This window comes from Entelurus aequoreus, linkage group LG09 (assembly GCF_033978785.1).
Source record: "Entelurus aequoreus isolate RoL-2023_Sb linkage group LG09, RoL_Eaeq_v1.1, whole genome shotgun sequence".
NCBI lineage: Eukaryota > Metazoa > Chordata > Actinopteri > Syngnathiformes > Syngnathidae > Entelurus > Entelurus aequoreus.
This window is the reverse complement of record NC_084739.1, coordinates 74,355,328-74,372,645: the sequence shown is the minus strand read 5'-3', so window position 1 is coordinate 74,372,645 and position 17,318 is coordinate 74,355,328. Positions and strand designations below refer to the sequence as shown.

General features: G+C 38.4%; 1 protein-coding gene across 3 annotated transcripts in view; it reads left to right on the top strand.

Moving 5' to 3' along the window:
* The window catches only part of itsn1 (intersectin 1 (SH3 domain protein)), a 104,993-nt gene that overhangs the window by 41,942 nt on the left and 45,733 nt on the right, over positions 1–17,318 (top strand). For 2 of the 3 annotated variants that reach the window (XM_062059324.1, XM_062059325.1), the window contains exons 18-21: positions 10,222–10,346; positions 10,411–10,682; positions 15,591–15,775; positions 15,861–15,875. In XM_062059324.1, the coding sequence (XP_061915308.1) occupies positions 10,222–10,346; positions 10,411–10,682; positions 15,591–15,775; positions 15,861–15,875 (597 nt within the window). The remainder of the gene's footprint in view (positions 1–10,221; positions 10,347–10,410; positions 10,683–15,590; positions 15,776–15,860; positions 15,876–17,318) is intronic. The other variant, XM_062059326.1, reaches the window with a different exon arrangement.

Below are 17,318 nucleotides of genomic sequence, written 5' to 3'. Positions count from 1 at the left end.
TATTTTCAATTGCAATGCTGACCTAGCAAAGAGGGAGCATTAACATGTTCGATATGTTGAAGTGTGATGATAATCTCTCATTAGCCGTGTCTCAATTCGGGGGCTGCATCCTTCCAAGGTCACAGAGTCCAAGGTCTAGCCTACGGGACACTTCCTGGCTGTGTCGGTTGTCCCCGCCCTTACATTTACGTCACGATGATGTCAACATTGGCACACACGCTAGTAATCACGTCGCCGCTATAAATAGTTTGTCTGCGTTAGCGCTTATAATAACAACATCACTAATAGTTGTTAATATTCAAGTCACGAAATATAAAAGGAATATTTTTGGCGCTTTTTTTGTTGGGGTTTTATGGGCGGAATAGAGAACCTCCCATCCGCTTCGCTGTAAGCGGACATTTATTTACGAGTTAGAATGCATTATTTACAAAATCCATCCGACGTCTCGTTTTTCTTAATGATTGTGAACGATATGCAAAATTCCAAAAAAGATGCAGTTCCCCCTTTTAAGAGCTGCTAGAAAGAGGAATGGGCAAAACTGCCCAAAGATAGGTGTGCCAAGCTTGTGGCATCGTATTCAAAAATACTTGAGGCTGTTATTGCTGCCAAAGGTGCATCAACGAAGTAGGGCTGGGCGATATGTCGATACACTCGATATATCGCGGGTTTGTCTCTGTGCGATATAGAAAATGACTATCGTGATATTCGAGTATATGTTCTCACACAGTTGCTTTTAGCTGCGGGCATTACACTGCATGCGTTTCCCACTCTTTCTTGTTTCTCCTTATCACAGAGACATAAACAAGCGCACCTTCTTACATACGTCACGCGTGCAACGTCATACGCCCTCCCGGAGCAGAGCGGTAGCTACATGGGTAACATTTAGGGATGTCCGATAATGGCTTTTTGCCGATATCCGATATTCCGATATTGTCCAACTCTTAATTACCGATACCGATATATATACAGTCGTGGAATTAACACATTATTATGCCTAATTTGGACAACCAGGTATGGTGAAGATAAGGTCCTTTTGAAAAAAATTTATAAAATAAAATAAGATTAAAAAAAATTTAAAAGATTTTCTTGAATAAAAAAGAAAGTAAAACAATATAAAAACAGTTACATAGAAACTAGTAATAATGAAAATGAGTAAAATTAACTGTTAAATGTTAGTACTATTAGTGGACCAGCAGCACGCACAATCATGTGTGCTTACGGACTGTATCCCTTGCAGACTGTATTGATCTATATTGATATATAATGTAGGAACCAGAATATTAGTAACAGAAAGAAACAACCCTTTTGTGTGAATGAGTGTGAATGGGGGAGGGAGGTTTTTTGGGTTGGTGTACTAATTGTAAGTGTATCTTGTGTTTATGTTGATTTAATAAAAAAATAAATAAAATAAAACGATACCGATAATTTAAAAAAACGATACCGATAATTTCCGATACTACATTTTAAAGCATTTATCGGCCGATAATATCATCTCAAGTAACATTAGCTGTGATGCTAACGGTGCGTTGCGAGTGGTAATACGAGAGAAAGAAGGTGCCAATCTGGTAACAAATGAAGGAAGAATTAATTCCCAAGAAAAACAGCACAGGATCCATCGTCTGGAGGTGGTTTGGCTTCAAGCAGGAAGATGTTGAACAATTATGCGGCAAAAGCGTTGCTACAAAAAGTAGCAGCACTGCTATTTGATTTCCTATTATGCAGCTCATTTTTATTTGACACTTATTGAAATATCTTGTGTGACATCATGCACAAAAGTGCACTTTATTTGTTTTAAACTATTATAGTGGCGTTCTGTACAAAAAGTGCACTTTAATTTAGTGTTGTTTTGATATGTCATCTTAGTGACATCATGCACAAAAGTGCACTCAGAGCTTGTTTTAAAATGTCTCTGACAATCTTGCACTTTCTGTTTTGAAATGACATGAATGTTTGTGCCACTGTTTAATAAATACAGTTTTGCTAAATTGACTTAGTTGTGATTTCCCTCTCTGCATGAAAGTTCAAAATGAGCATATATTATCGTATTTTTCGGAGTATAAGTCACTCCGGAGTATAAGTCGCACCGGCCGAAAATGCATAATAAAGAAGGAAAAAAACATATATAAGTCGCACTGGAGTATAAGATGCATTTTTTGGGGAAATTTATTTGATAAAACCCAACACCAAAAATAGACATTTGAAAGGCAATTTAAAATAAATATAGAATAGTGAACAACAGGCTGAATAAGTGTACGTTATATGAGGCATAAATAACCAACTGAGAACGTGCCTGGTATGTTAACGTAACATATTATGGTAAGAGTCATTCAAATAACTATAACATATAGAACGCTATACGTTTACCAAACAATCTGTCACTCCTAATCGCTAAATCCCATGAAATCTTAGACGTCTAGTCTCTTACGTGAATGAGCTAAATAATATTATTTGACATTTTACGGTAATGTGTTAATAATTTCACACATAAGTCGCTCCTGAGTATAAGTCGCACCCCCGGCCAAACTATGAAAAAAACTGCGACTTATAGTCCGAAAAATACGGTATGAACAAGAATGTTTTCATGTAGACACATAGAATCATCATACTGCTGTGATTATATGCATCAAATGTTCATTCAAGGCTAAGGCAAAATATCGCAACATATATCGTGTATCGTGACATGGCCCAAAAATATCGAGATATTAATAAAAGACCATATCGCCCAGCCCTACAACGAAGTACTGAGCAAAGGTTCTGAGTATTTTTCCTGTTTTTAATAAATATGCAATAACATCTAAAAAACCCAAAAACGTTTTCACATTGTCATTACGGGGGATTGTGTGTAGAATTTTGAGGACAAAAATGAATTATTCCATTTTGGAATAAGGCTGTAACATAAAATGTGGAAAAAGTGAAGCGTAGTGAATATTTTGCGGCTGATATATATTTATATGTGCATGTCATGTTGCCATAGTGATGGCCACCATCACCTCTTAACAAGGCGTATTAAACTCACTGTAGTTATTTCTTAAGCTCGCAAATGCACTGCAGCTTGCTGGCACGTATGCTGACATACTGTACATCCAATGGAGAGCGTGCCTTATTTCTCATTCGTGTCTCACACTAATGCTGGGGTGTCCTAAAGTCGCCAACAACGGTGTACTTAGGGGGGAAGATGGAGGCAGACTCTTTGAGGCTTGCGATGTGTCGCTGGCAGGAAGAATGCAGGAAAGCATCGCAAATTGTTTCTAAATTGCTAATGTGGACGAAAGTTGGCCGCAGCTTGTGCTTCTTTGTAAACCAGAGGACGAAAACAGCCTTTGACTCGCTTCCGTCTTCCGTTTTGACTCCAACTGGCCGCGGCTGTGTGTTCCTCTCTTGACCCCGTAACCCTTCCCCATCTTGTGCGTCGAGACCGCCATTCCCGAGTCATACTTTGTGAGATTTTGCATAATGAACCCTTCCTTTTGTTTTCTACTCCTTCATTGACTCCCTCCACGCTGTCCCTTTTCGCTCCATTGCTCGTGCCAGTCTCTGTGTGAGTTCTATGCCAGCCACTGTGCCAGGATAGAAGCCCTGCGACGCCAGCTTGAGGAGGAGCAGACAGGGAGACAGGTAGAGCACACTGCCACTGCTGGACTGGGGTGGTACTGCAAGTGGGATGCAGCTTGATTCGAGAAAAACACAAAGAACATACAGAAAAAAAAGTTTGTCAGGTAGTTTGAAATAGATTCAGTGTATATACACTTTTAAAATATTTGCTGTAAAACAGCAGCATATGTAAGATGTACTGTTATTCATTTATAACAGAAAGGGAGAGTGTTAGCATGAATATGTCACGGTTCAGTTTGGTTTTGTTGGTGTTTGTCTTCGCTGACGCTTGACTTGCATGCACTCATGCTGTTTTTTTTTGTTTTTTTCGTCCGCGAGTAACAAACCGGGGGGTCTGTGCTACGAAGCAGGAATTCTGCTCCTTCAGGATAGGTTTGAGGATTAGGTCTGGATTAGAGATGTCCGATAATGGCTTTTTTGCCGATATCCGATATCGTCCAACTCTTAATTACTGATACCGATATCAACCGATACCGATATATACAGTCGTGGAATTAACACATTATTATGCCTAATTTTGTTGTGATGCATTAAACAATGTAACAAGGTTTTCCCAAAATAAATCAACTCAAGTTATGGAAAAAATTGCCAACATGGCACTGCCATATTTATTATTATCAAAGTGCTTTTTTTTTTTTTAACATGCCTCAAAACAGCAGCTTGGAATTTGGGACATGCTCTCCCTGAGAGAGCATGAAGAGGTTGAGGTGGGCGGGGTTGAGGTGGGGGGGGGGGAGTAGCGGGGGTGTATATTGTGGCGTCCAGGAAGAGTTAGTGCTGCAAGGGGTTCTGGGTATTTGTTCTGTTGTGTTTATGTTGTGTTACGGTGCGGATGTTCTCCCTAAATGTTTTTGTTATTCTTGTTTGGTGCGGGTTCACAGTGTGGCGCATATTTGTAACAGTGTTAAAGTTGTTTATACGTCCACCCTCAGTATGCCTTGCATTCACTTGTGTGTGTGAAAAGCCGTAGATATTATGTGACTGGGCCGGCACGCAAAGGCAGTGCCTTTAAGGTTTATTGGCGCTCTGTTCTTCTCACAACGTCCGTTTAAAAAGTCATACATTTTACTTTTTGAAACCGATACCGATAATTTTGAAACCGATACCGATAATTTCCGATATTACATTTTAAAGCATTTATCGGCCGATAATATCGGCAGTCCGATATTATCGGACATCTCTAGTCTGGATATGTCTTTTGAAAGCTAGTTAACTTCTTAGCAGGATACGTCGCCACAGTAACTTGTCGGGATGTGCAAGATTAGAGCCAGTAGTTTGTGTTCAGTCAGGTGACTTATGAACGGAAGTGAAAGAAAGTGGTGGTCCAACAAACTAACATATACAGATACGAGCAAAAAAAAATCTAACTACACTGCAAAAAGTCAGTGTTCAAAATCAAGAAAAGAAACATACAAAAATGAGGGGTATTTTATTTGAACTAAGCAAAATTATCTGCCAATAGAACAAGAAAATTCGGCTTGTCAAGACTTCCCAAAACAAGTAAAATTAGCTAACGTCAATAAACCCAAAAATACCTTAAAATAAGTATATTCTCACTAATAAAAAGGGCACTTTTCTTGGTAGAAAAAAAAGTAGACCTTTTTTGCTCAATATGTTGAAAAATATTCTTAAATTAAGTAAATGCTAGTGCCATTATCTTGACATAATGATATCATGATTTTTTTTTCATGCTTGAAGTAAGAAATTATTACTTTAAAAAAGTAGTTTTATACTTGTGAGTGTTAATGACGCAGCTTTGCATCAGTTGATATTCTAGTTTCAAGCATGTTTTACTCAATAAAGGTCAAAATATCAACAAGAAGCTGTAATATCTTACTGAGATAATTTAGGACCAAAAGCCTTAAAACAAGTAAAACACTAACATAAAATCTGCTTAGTGAGAAGAATTATCTTATCAGACAGAAAATAAGCAAACATCACCCTTATTTGAGATATTTAATCTTACTTAGATTTCAGTTTTTGCAGTGTAGGATATGGAATAGATCCCTATACTTAATCAAAAAAGATTTGTCGAGTGATATCAAGGATTATACGTCAGTCGTGTTCCTGGACATATGGAATTATTGTGCTCCAGACAACATTCTACACGAGACAAATGAAAACTTAGAAAAGCACGGAGGTCTACATCTTATTTGTGTGTAACTGGGTCAAGGACATTGGTGTCAAGACTCTCCCGGATAAATATGCATCGTTTTTGCTCGGGTAAGGCTGCATTTTTTGATTTAACTTTGCGTCTACCGCCATGTTTGCGACATTGTGTATGTGCTGAAAGATTCATTTATGATCGTCGCATTTGGTAAAAATGGACCTCTTTAAGGTTTCGCTGACATTTGCTTTCTTTTAGACTCCTAGAGTTGGTGCTTTATGAAAAATGTGTTTTAAGAACTCCAAAACCAGACAAAATACAAATACTATCAAGATAATACTTCAATGGGAATAATAAACGTTAAAAGTTTGTCAAGCAAACCTTTAACGAAGTGATCATTGCAAACTCGAGCATTCTTCGACTGTGCTTCCTTGGATTGGATTGTGTGCCACTTTTTGTTTTTGTGAAATCTTGCACTCTTTCGCCCTCCTTTAAAGGCCTACTGAAAGCCACTACTACCGACCATGCAGTCTGTTAGTTTATATATCAATGATGAAATCTTAACATTGCAACACATGCCAATACGGCCGGGTTAACTTATGAAGTGCAATTTTAAATTTCCCGCTAAACTTCCGGTTGAAAACGTCTATGTATGATGACGTATGCGCGTGACGTCAATGGTTGAAACGGAAGTATTCGGACCCCATTGAATCTAATACAAAAAGCTCTGTTTTTATCTCAAAATTCCACAGTATTCTGGACATCTGTGTTGGTGAATCTTTTGCAACTTGTTTAATGAACAATGAAGACTGCAAAGAAGAAAGTTGTAGGGGGAATCGGTGTATTAGCGGCTGGCTGCAGCAACACAAACAGGAGGACTTTGAGGTGGATAGCAGACGCACTATCCGACGCTAGCCGCCGACCGCATCGGTGATCGGGTGAAGTCCTTCGTCGCACCGTCGATTGCTGGAACGCAGTAGAGCACGGGTGTTGATGAGCAGTTGAGGGCTGGCTGGTGTAGGTGGATAGCTAATGTTTTTAGCATAGCTCTGTGAGGTCCCGTTGCTAAGTTAGCTTCAATGGCGTCGTTAGCAACAGCATTGTTAACCTTCGCCAGGCTGGAAAGCATTAACCGTGTATTTACAGGTCCATGGTTTAATAGTATTGTTGATTTTCTGTCTATCCTTCCAGTCAGGGGCTTATTTCTTTTGTTCCTATATGCAGTTAAGCCCGATGCTATCACGTTAGCTCCGTAGCTAAAGTGTTTCGCCGATGTATTGTCGTGGGGATAAAAGCCACTGTGAATGTCCATTTCGCGTTCTCGACTCTCATTTTCAAGAGGATATAGTATCCGAGGTGGTTTAAAATACAAATCCGTGATCCACAATAGAAAAAGGAGAGAGTGTGGAATCCAATGAGCCAGCTTGTACCTAAGTTACGGTGACAGTGAAAAAAGATGCGTCCTGCACTGCACTCTAGTCCTTCACTCTCACGTTCCTCATCCACAAATCTTTCATCCTCGCTCAAATTAATGGGGTAATCATCGCTCTCTAGGTCCGAATCGCTCTCGCTGCATTGAAAACAATGGGGAAATGTCAGGATCCTTTCAACCTTTGACGTCACGCTACTTCCGGTACAGGCAAGGCTTTTTTTATCAGCGACCAAAAGTTGCGAACTTTATCGTCGATGTTCTCTACTAAATCCTTTCAGCAAAAATATGGCAATATCACGAAATGATCAAGTATGACACATAGAATGGATCTGCTATCCCCGTTTAAATAAAACAAATTCATTTCAGTAGGCCTTTAATGTCTTTTGAGGAAATCTGACGGAATTTGTATCCTTTTCGCCCTTTGAACGGTTCCGACAGCCTAAAACTGTTATTATATTTGTACTGTTATTGTTCGTGAATAATGTGGTGAACATGCGTTTACATTGTAATTTGTAATAATCGGCTCGTTCTCGGTGGCTAGCAATTAGGCTAATGGGAGTAATTCATTTAGCCTCTCAATCACTCTAAAAAGAACACCCCAAAACTCCCAACAATACTCCATTTATATCTTGTGCCATGAATATTAACCAAGTATTAGCAATATTGGTATTATAAGCGCTAACACAAACAATTTTTAGCTGCTCTGTGATCATTATGCTGCTACATTGACATATTGAGCTGCTGCATCACCTCTGAGTTGGTGAAAGTTAATTCTAGATTATGAATCACACACATCCCTGTTTCTGATAGGCTATCTGCCGCTAACCCCGCCCCTCACAGGTGAATGGGCTCATCACAAGACGTGAAAATCCAGACATGACAAATCAGCTTGTCCTACATCTGCAATGTTGGGCTTGGTTAATTTCATAAAACAAATAAGCGATCCGGGATAACTTCAACTTGATTGGTAGTACAGGCCCAGGGTGATCCAGGACAAACGAGTGGTTTAAGTCAAGAAAGTTGTGATTTGAATTTCAAATTTGGATTTTTTTGAAATGGCATCCTCCCTCCCCTAAACCTCCACCATCACCTCTTTGCGTCAACTTTGTTTGCTGCTTCCCCGCCAATATTGTTGATCATCTATTGTTTATCATCGCTCATTGGTGACGCCCATCAAACAGTCACAAAGTGTGAGCTGCGTTATCAGATGCCGCATCTCTTCACATACTTTATCTGTAGATCTGATCACGCCACGTCGGAGCTGAGAGCCTTTGAATGTGCTTCAGTGTGTGCTTGTCAGGTGTACTCAGGAATGCATGCATGGCACATGGTGTCCATCGCTTCCTGTTTCCAGTGACCTGGAGCCTTAATGGCCTGCGTCTGTATTAGTTGAGTATGGAGGGAAATTACTGCCAAAACACACAAATGTTTTTTCTCGCGCCCGTCCATTCGCAAGTAAAAAAGCTATTTTCTGCAAGTCCGTTGTTTTGCCACGACACAGCTGATGACAGTTTCCTCACGGTAAGTAAAAAAAAAAACGATTTGTGAGTATAAAAACACTTCTTAAATTTTGAAGGAAAAAAAAGTCTAAATTCAATTTTCTGCAATTAAAAAAAAAAAGATTCTAAAGTTTAAAAAAACATTCTACATGAATAAAATTTAAATATTTACAAGTAAAAAAACATTTTCTTCAATTAAAAAAAGATTTGCCAAAATAAAATTTATTTTCTTCAATTAAAAAAGACTTACAAGTATAAAAACATTTTTCTTCAATTGAAAAATTATGTACAATTATGAAAACAATCTTCTTCAGTTAAACGATTCACACTTATAAAAACATTTTTTTTCAATAAAAAAACGATTCGAAACTACAAAAACATTTTTCTTTGATTAAAAAAAGATTCACAAGTAATAAAAACAATTTTCTTGAATAAAAAAAAAGATTTACAAGTTTACAATTATTTCACAAGTTGAAATTCCATTTTGTACCATTAAAAAAGATTCCAAAGTTTGAAAAAACTTTTTCCATAAATTAAAATAATGATTAACAACTATTAAAAAAAAGTGTTTTAATTAAAAAAAAGATTTGCAAATATAAAAACAATTTTCTTCAATTAAAAAAACGATTTGAAACTACAACAACATTTTTCTTCAATTAAAAGAAGATTAGCAACAATAAAAAAACGATTCGCAATTATAACTTTTTTTCTTGAATTAAAAAAAGATTCGCAAGTATAAAAACAAATTTCTTGAAATAACAAAAGGATTCGCAAGGTAAACTAGTTTCTGCAAGTAAAAAAAACAATTCGTAAGTATAAAAAACATTTTCTGCAAGTAAAAAGACGATTCACTAATATTAAAATAATGTAATTGAATTTATAAAAATCCATTCGCAAGTATAACAATTTTTTTAAATCAAAAAAACAATTTGCAAGTATAAAATCTTTTTTCTTCATTTAAAAAAATGATTCGCAACTACAAAAACATTTTTCTTCATTTAAAAAACAAGTTGCAAGTTAAAAAACAATTTTCTTGATTTAAAAAAAGATTCGCAAGTAGAAAAAAAAAATCTATTTTCTCCAATAAAAAACTATTCACAAGTAGAAAAACACTTTTATTCAAGTTAAAACTTTTGCCAGTAATATTCCACCCTGCAAAATCCACTCAGAGCACCTGTAATCTGTTTTTTTAATTGTAGAAAATTGTTTTTCACTTTTTTTTTTTACTTGGGAATCATTTTAGTTGAAAATAATTGTTGTTTTAAATGAAGAAAATCCTTGCTTTACTTGTGACTGGTTGGGCGCGAGTCAAAACAATTGTGTGTGTTGGTGGCGTTTCGGCAGTAATTCCACTCGGTCAGTTCAGTCTGCTGCCGTGGGTCGTTTGTCCACAGCACAACTGACGGCACAGTTGGTTGTCATAACTGCACAGCGATGCCCTAACTAACACATCGTGCTGTCGTTGCTGATGCCGCCGTTTGTTGTTGTCAATGGTAACCCCTAACAACCAGCCATCCAATCCCCATCCCACTTTACCACTCTTCCTTCCTGTATCCCATGTTGCTTTGCAGGAGCTGAGGGAAATCCACAGCCGGCAGCAGAGACAGAAACAGAAGGAGGTGGAAGGAGACGCACATGCACTGACGCACACTCACGCCCCGAGCGACAGGACGTCTGCCGAGCTTCAGGAGAGCAAGTAGGAGTGAAATATACTTTTTTCTTGTTGGAAAGACTGACGGTCAGTGCTGGGCTCTTGTCAGGTTGTCCTCGGACGAAGGTCTGACGTGGAGGGACGAAGCAGCGAGTTCTGCCCTGAAGGCGCCGAGCCCCGCCTCTGCGTCCCACGCCTGGCTCAACAGAGTGACCCAAGAGGAGGAAGAGCGGAAAAGGAGAGGGCTGGAGGAGGATGAAGAGGGCCGGAAGACTGCGCTATCGCTGGAAGAGCAGGACGAGGAGGCCCACAGCAAGAAGGACATGCAGGAGAAACTCAGCAAGCTGTTCAGCCAGCCTGGCGACCCCTGGGCTTCCACAGGTTAGACATCCACCGATACAGCTTTTTTCAGGGCAGATGCTGATTATTACTAGTCAAGGAGGCCGAAAACCGATATATGGAGGCGATATTCATTTACAGTAAATGTCATTTAAACATGAATATTATATGTCAGTCTGGACAAGGCTTTAAAGGCCTACTGAAAGCCACTACTACCAACCACACAGTCTGATAGTTTATATATCAATGATGAAATCTTAACATTGCAACACATGCCAATACGGCTGGGTTAACTTATAAAGTGCAATTTTAAAATTCCCGCCACACTTCCGATTGAAAAAGCCTTCGGAGGCTGAGTATGCACGTGACGTCAATCATTGAACCGGAAGTATTGGTACCCCATTGAATACAATACAAAAAAGCTCTGTTTTCATTTCATAATTCCACAGTATTCTGGACATCTGTATTGGTGAATCTTTTGCAATTTTTTTAATGAACAATGGAGGCTGCAAAGAAGAACGTTGTAGGTGGGATCGGTGTATAGCGGCGGCTGTAGCAACACAACAAGGATTACTCACTTGGATAGCAGACGCGCTAGCCGATGCTAACCGGCCACCGCACGGATGATCGGGTGAAGTCCTTCGTCGCGCCGTCAATCGCTGGAACGCAGGTGAGCACGGGTGTTGATGAGCTGGGCAGATGAGGGCTGGCTTGCGTAGGTGGAGCGCTAATGTTTTTATCATAGCTCTGTGAGGTCCGGTTGCTAAGTTGCTAAGTTAGCCTTAGCGTCGTTAGCAACAGCATTGTTAAGCTTTGCCAGGCTGAGATCTATTAACCGTGTAGTTACATGTACATGGTTTAATACTATTGTTGATCTTCTGTCTATCCTTCCAGTCAGGGATTTATTTATTTTGTTTCTATCTGTATTTGAGACAGATGCTATCACGTTAGCTCGTAGCTATCACGTTAGCTCGTAGCTAATGCTAATGAGCTTTGTCGATGTATTGTCGTGGAGATGCAAGTCACCGTTAATGTCCATTTCGGGTTCTCGACTCTCATTTTCAAGAGGATATAGTATCCGAGGTGGTTTAAAATACAAATCCGTGACCCACAATAGAAAAAGGAGAGAGTGTGGAATTCAATGAGCCTAAGTTACGGTCAGAGCGAAAAAAAATATGTATTTCACTGCATTCTAGTCCGTCACTCTAACGTTCCTCGTCCACGAATCTTTCATCCTCGCTCAAATTAATGGGGTAATGGTCCGAATAGCTCTAGCTGAGTTGAAAACAATAGGAAAATATGAGGGAGTGAACAACTGACAACGTCATCACGCTACTTCCGGTAGGGGCAAGGTTTTTTTTATCAGAGACCAAAAGTTGCGAACTTTATCGACGTTGTTCTATACTAAATCCTTTCAGCAAAAATATGGCAATATCGCAAAATGATCAAGTATGACACATAGAATGGATCTGCTATCCCCGTTTAAATAAAAAAAATTCATTTCAGTAGGCCTTTAAGTTGTTTTTTCTAACATTATTTTTAGGAAAGGTGGGATGAGTAGTTAAGTTAAAGTACCAATGATTGTCACACACACACACACACACACACACACACACACACACAAGGTGTGGCGAAATTATTCTCTGCATTTGACCCATCACCCTTGATCACCCCCTGAGAGGTGAGGGGAGCAGTGAGCAGCAGCGGTGGCCGCGCCCGGGAATCATTTTTGGTGATTTAACCCCCAATTCCAACCCTTGTTGCGGAGTGCCTTGTGACATAACGGTTGATGTTGTGTTTAATTTAGCAGCAAAAAACATCAAACACTTTTATTACCTGTGTCTAAGAGGAGCATCAACATTTTATTTCAAAATATGGAACATCTCCTGGAGAATTGGTCAAAATATCTCGTTTCTCTAAATCACAGTAACTCAATTTTACACAATTTTATAACTTTATGGATTGAATACATTGTAAGGTTTCCTCGTGAAATATTGCCAACATTTAAATAAAAACAATTCTGCATGTCCCTCACAAAAAGAAGGTCCTGAGTAGTCCTGGTTCAATCCCGGGCTCTTTCTGTGTGGAGTTTGCATGTTCTCCCCGTGACTGCGTGGGTTCCTTCGGGTACTCCGGCGTCCCCCCACCGCCAAAAACATGCACCTGGTCATAGGTTGATTGGCAACACTAAATTGGCCCTAGTTTGTGAATGTGAGTGAATGTTGTCTGTCTATCTGTGTTGGCCCTGCGATGAGGTAGCGACTTGTCCAGGGTGTAACCCTCCTTCCACCCGAATGCAGCTGAGATAGGCTCCAGCACCCCCCGCGACCCCAAAAGGGACAGGCGGTAGAAAATGGATGGATGGATGGAATTCTGGGCTCATTCATGTAGATTATAGTCGAGACATTTTTCAAGATTGTCTTGAAAGATTGTCTTGTCCAGGAGAGCATTTCTTCTTGGATGTTACAGAAAGTATGAGAATGTGTGAGCTGCTCCTCTTCTTTACTTATTTGATCATCTCCTATTTGTCAAGGTATTTACACAAAGTTTGCATTTTTGGCAGAGATAATATTTTCCGTCGTCTGTCGCGTTATTTGATTGAATCGCGGAACATGAAACCCTGCTACTTTAATGAGCCCACGCCCCGGGTGTTCCAAACGCAGGCTTGTCGAGCGACTCCATCGCTGCAGTTGCGGAAACAAACAGGAAAGAAGGACAAAAACTGTTTTTGCCGTCAAAAAAAGGGAAGTTTTGACACGTAAGCAGAGGAGACGCGCTTAGCTATCATGTTAGCTCAGGGGTCACCTAGGGGAAAATCTATTCCCAAGTGGGCCGGACTGGTAAATCATGGCATGATAACTTAAAAATAAAGACAACTATATATAAGTATACAAATTATAATGGGGTTTTTATACTCACATGTTGCGTTTAATAGTATTGTATCTTCATTTGTACTTTCTGAATAAATGATGTGATAATGTTCATCAGTCAAATTGGTGCAATTGAATCTGGCAGAGTTTTAAAAAGCTCCATTGGTGTTAATTTGTAATCTATCAGAAGATGGAATTACATAATAATATCAAATCAAATGATGAATGGTTGTTATTAATGTAATTTACCCATTTCTCTCAATTGATGTACTAACATCATACTGCAAAAACTGAAATCTAAGTAAGATTAAATATCTCAAATAAGGGTGATGTTTGCTTATTTTCTGTCTGATAAGATAATTCTTCTCACTAAGCAGATTTTATGTTAGTGTTTTACTTGTTTTAAGGGTTTTGGTCCTAAATGATCTCAGTAAGATATTACAGCTTGTTGCTGAGATGTTATGACCTATATTGAGTAAAACATGCTTGAAACTAGAATATCAAGTGTTGCAAAGCTGTGTCATCAACACTCACAAGTATAAAACTACTTTTTAAAGTAATAATTTCTTATTTCAAGCATGAAAAAAAATCATGACTTTGACACAATTGTGTCTCATAATTAAAAGAGATGACAGCCAAATGGATTTTGCTGTTTTATTTTCAATAAAACAATAGAAAACACCCACTCTTATAGTAGACAGTTAATATTTAAACATTTCACATGTGACATTTCAAACTATTTTGACAGAAATAGTTCATGCACATTCAGATAATTCTTCAAATTACAATTAAAATTTTTTGGCCATGGGCCGGGCTGTATGTATGCGCACTAATTGACTGAAAGCGCACGCACTTTGCGTGATGATGTCATGTTATCGATGGAAAAATGCATTTTTAGACCATATGATTTGCCTGAGCGGCTAGTAGACCCCAAGAGTAACAAGCGGTTGCCTTTCCATTAAGAACAATAAATTAGTTTTTAGTATAAGTTTGATGGTTTCAAGAAATGTAATGCCGAGTGCATGTCATTATGTCAAGATAATGGCACTAGCATTTACTTAATTTAAGAATATTTTTCAACATATTGAGCAAAAAGGTCTAATTTTTTTTTTCTATCAAGAAAAGTGCACTTGTTATTAGTGGGAATATACTTATTTTAAGGTATTTTTGGGTTCATTGAAGTTAGCAAATTTGACTTGTTTTGGAAAGTCTTGACAAGCCAAATTTTCTTGTTCTATTGGCAGATCATTTTGCTTAGTTCAAGTAAAATACCCCTCATTTTTGTGGGTTTTTTTCTTGTTTTTGAACACTGACTTTTTGCAGTGCATGTGGTTTAATCTCTACATATGAAGCATCATCTACAACAAAATTTGTCAATTTGGACTAATTTCACGAATCACACATTAAGTTAGAAGGAAATACATATTTATGTGTCCCCAGTCCCACATAGCTCCGCCCCCTCCGAAGTCATGCACACTCTCATGACAGGGGGATACAAAAAATTGCTATTGTGACATTCAGTGGATACATTTAGAACAGCAGTTTCTTTCAGTCTAAAATTTCAGCTCCATTTTATTCTTAGCAAACTCATCATTGCAGCTCGACAATGCAGCACCTGCAGTGAGAAAAACGGACAGTGTGTGCTTGTTTTTATTTTATTTTTTAAGTGTTTGCATCATGGCAGTCAGTGTAGAAAAATCCATAAATTAGTTGCACCGTTTTATAAGCAGCAGGGTTCAAAGTGTAGGAAAAAAGTAGCGGCTTATTGTCCGTAATGTACGGAAACGCCCTGTCAGATATCATAACATATTTAGGGAGTATTATAGACAATGACAGTAATTTTTATTCTTAAATGAATAAAAAAAGGGAACTTTTTGGCATAAGGGATGGTGCATGAGCAGTGGTTAATTAAAAAAAACAAGGTAATACTGGTATTATATTTGTTTATATTGTATCTGCTAATGTAGTTATGTTGTAGTTGATAGGTCAAAATGCCAAATATTGACAATGGCTCTAGTACACGTAGTATATACATTTATACACTAAAGATGGACTCTAATGGCATTGTCTTTATTATCAGGTGAAAAAGCTCCAGCAGCAAGTCTGTTTGAGCAGAAGGCAGCAGTCGGCAGTTTTGAGCAGAAGGCAGCAGTCGGCAGTTTTGAGCAGCAGCAGCCAGTGAAGGTGGTCTACTACCGCGCCCTCTACCCGTTTGACGCTCGCAGCCACGACGAGATCAGCATCGCCCCCGGCGACGTCATCATGGTATGAACACAGGCGCCTCCCACAGCAGCGCGTGTCGGTGTCTCCTCTTAACGCTCTGCTCTCCTCTCTGCCGTGCCGACTGAAGGTTAAGGGGGAATGGGTAAGTTCTTGGCCCCGCCCCCTTGTTGTGCTTTCCACCAGTCACAAGAACGCAGGCTTCATCTTCACCTTCACTCATACGCCATTTAAATGTCCTTAACCTGGCCTGGTGTTGTCCTTGACTAATTTTGATGTGCTGTGCAAAACGGTAAATAAGAAACCCCAGGGCTGTTCCGAGTATTGGCCTATAACATTATTAATTAATATTGTGGAACGTTAGAAAAGGTTTGATCAAGTGAAATGAGTCAAACTGAGAACAATGGTATCTATGAAAAACACTAACCTGTTTATTATTAATTGTCTTTAAGCTGAAGTGGAGGGGTAATTAATATTTTGGCCACAAATTCATGAAGTTAAGCTCATGGCGGAGTAATGAATGATGCGGACACGTTTGTTACTGGATACTTTCTAATACGCCTCTGCCTCGTAGACTCTGTGTGTGTAAGTCTTATGCAACTATAATTATTTGATACTTTTTTATATTGACAAATGTGTTGTTTTATTGTTCAATAATTATTACGTATGTCTAGCTTGTGTGACAGTGTGTGCTTAGCTGTTGTGTAGCTGCATGCTCCTAGTAGTCTATAGCCTACAATGTTTACTTTTAGTAAAATAAGTAATTATGTGCTTATTGGAGGGCATTTAACTGGCTGTCCAGCTTTGCACAAGCTTGTATCGCACATTATGTCACACATTTTACATGCAAGGCGATATAATTCGATTTTTTTTTGCCGATATCAGACATATCAGCATCGGATTGGGAAACCTCTAAAAAAAAAACGCCAGCTTGTCCATAAATAAAACTTCAATAAAGTATTTTTAAAGGTGTCTTATGTAGACAAACTTACAGGTTTGGAGAAAATAAATGACGTCCACACTGGATAAAATGCCCCTCTTAAAAGTAGTTTTAAAAAATGAATGAGCAAAAAAAATCAGCCACTGGAACAAGTCAAAATTGCCTTGAAATAAGTCATTATATTTAAGCTTTGATAACGTAAAAGTGATCTTGAAATGATCAATTCAAACTTGTTATTGGCTGTACTACCTAGTATTGGGACGTTTTGTGTTTTAGAACAAACTTGTGTTGCTCTAAAGTAGTATTTTTTCTCCTTAAATGATCTATTGCATAAAAAAAAGTTCTTACGTCTCACTGAATTTTTTTTAGGGGATTATGACTTGAATTAAGTTTGTTTTGATGTTTTGACCAGAAAATTGAATTCTATATATGGTGATATTGTGAGTTTTTCCAGTGCATTCAAGCAAACATAAATGTTGAGCATTTGTTTGTACTCCATATGTAACAAATAAGTAAGTACAAAAAAATATATATACACTACCGTTCAAAAGTTTGGGGTCACATTGAAATGTCCTTATTTTTTAAGGAAAAGCACTGTACTTTTCAATGAAGATAACTTTAAACTAGTCTTAACTTTAAAGAAATACA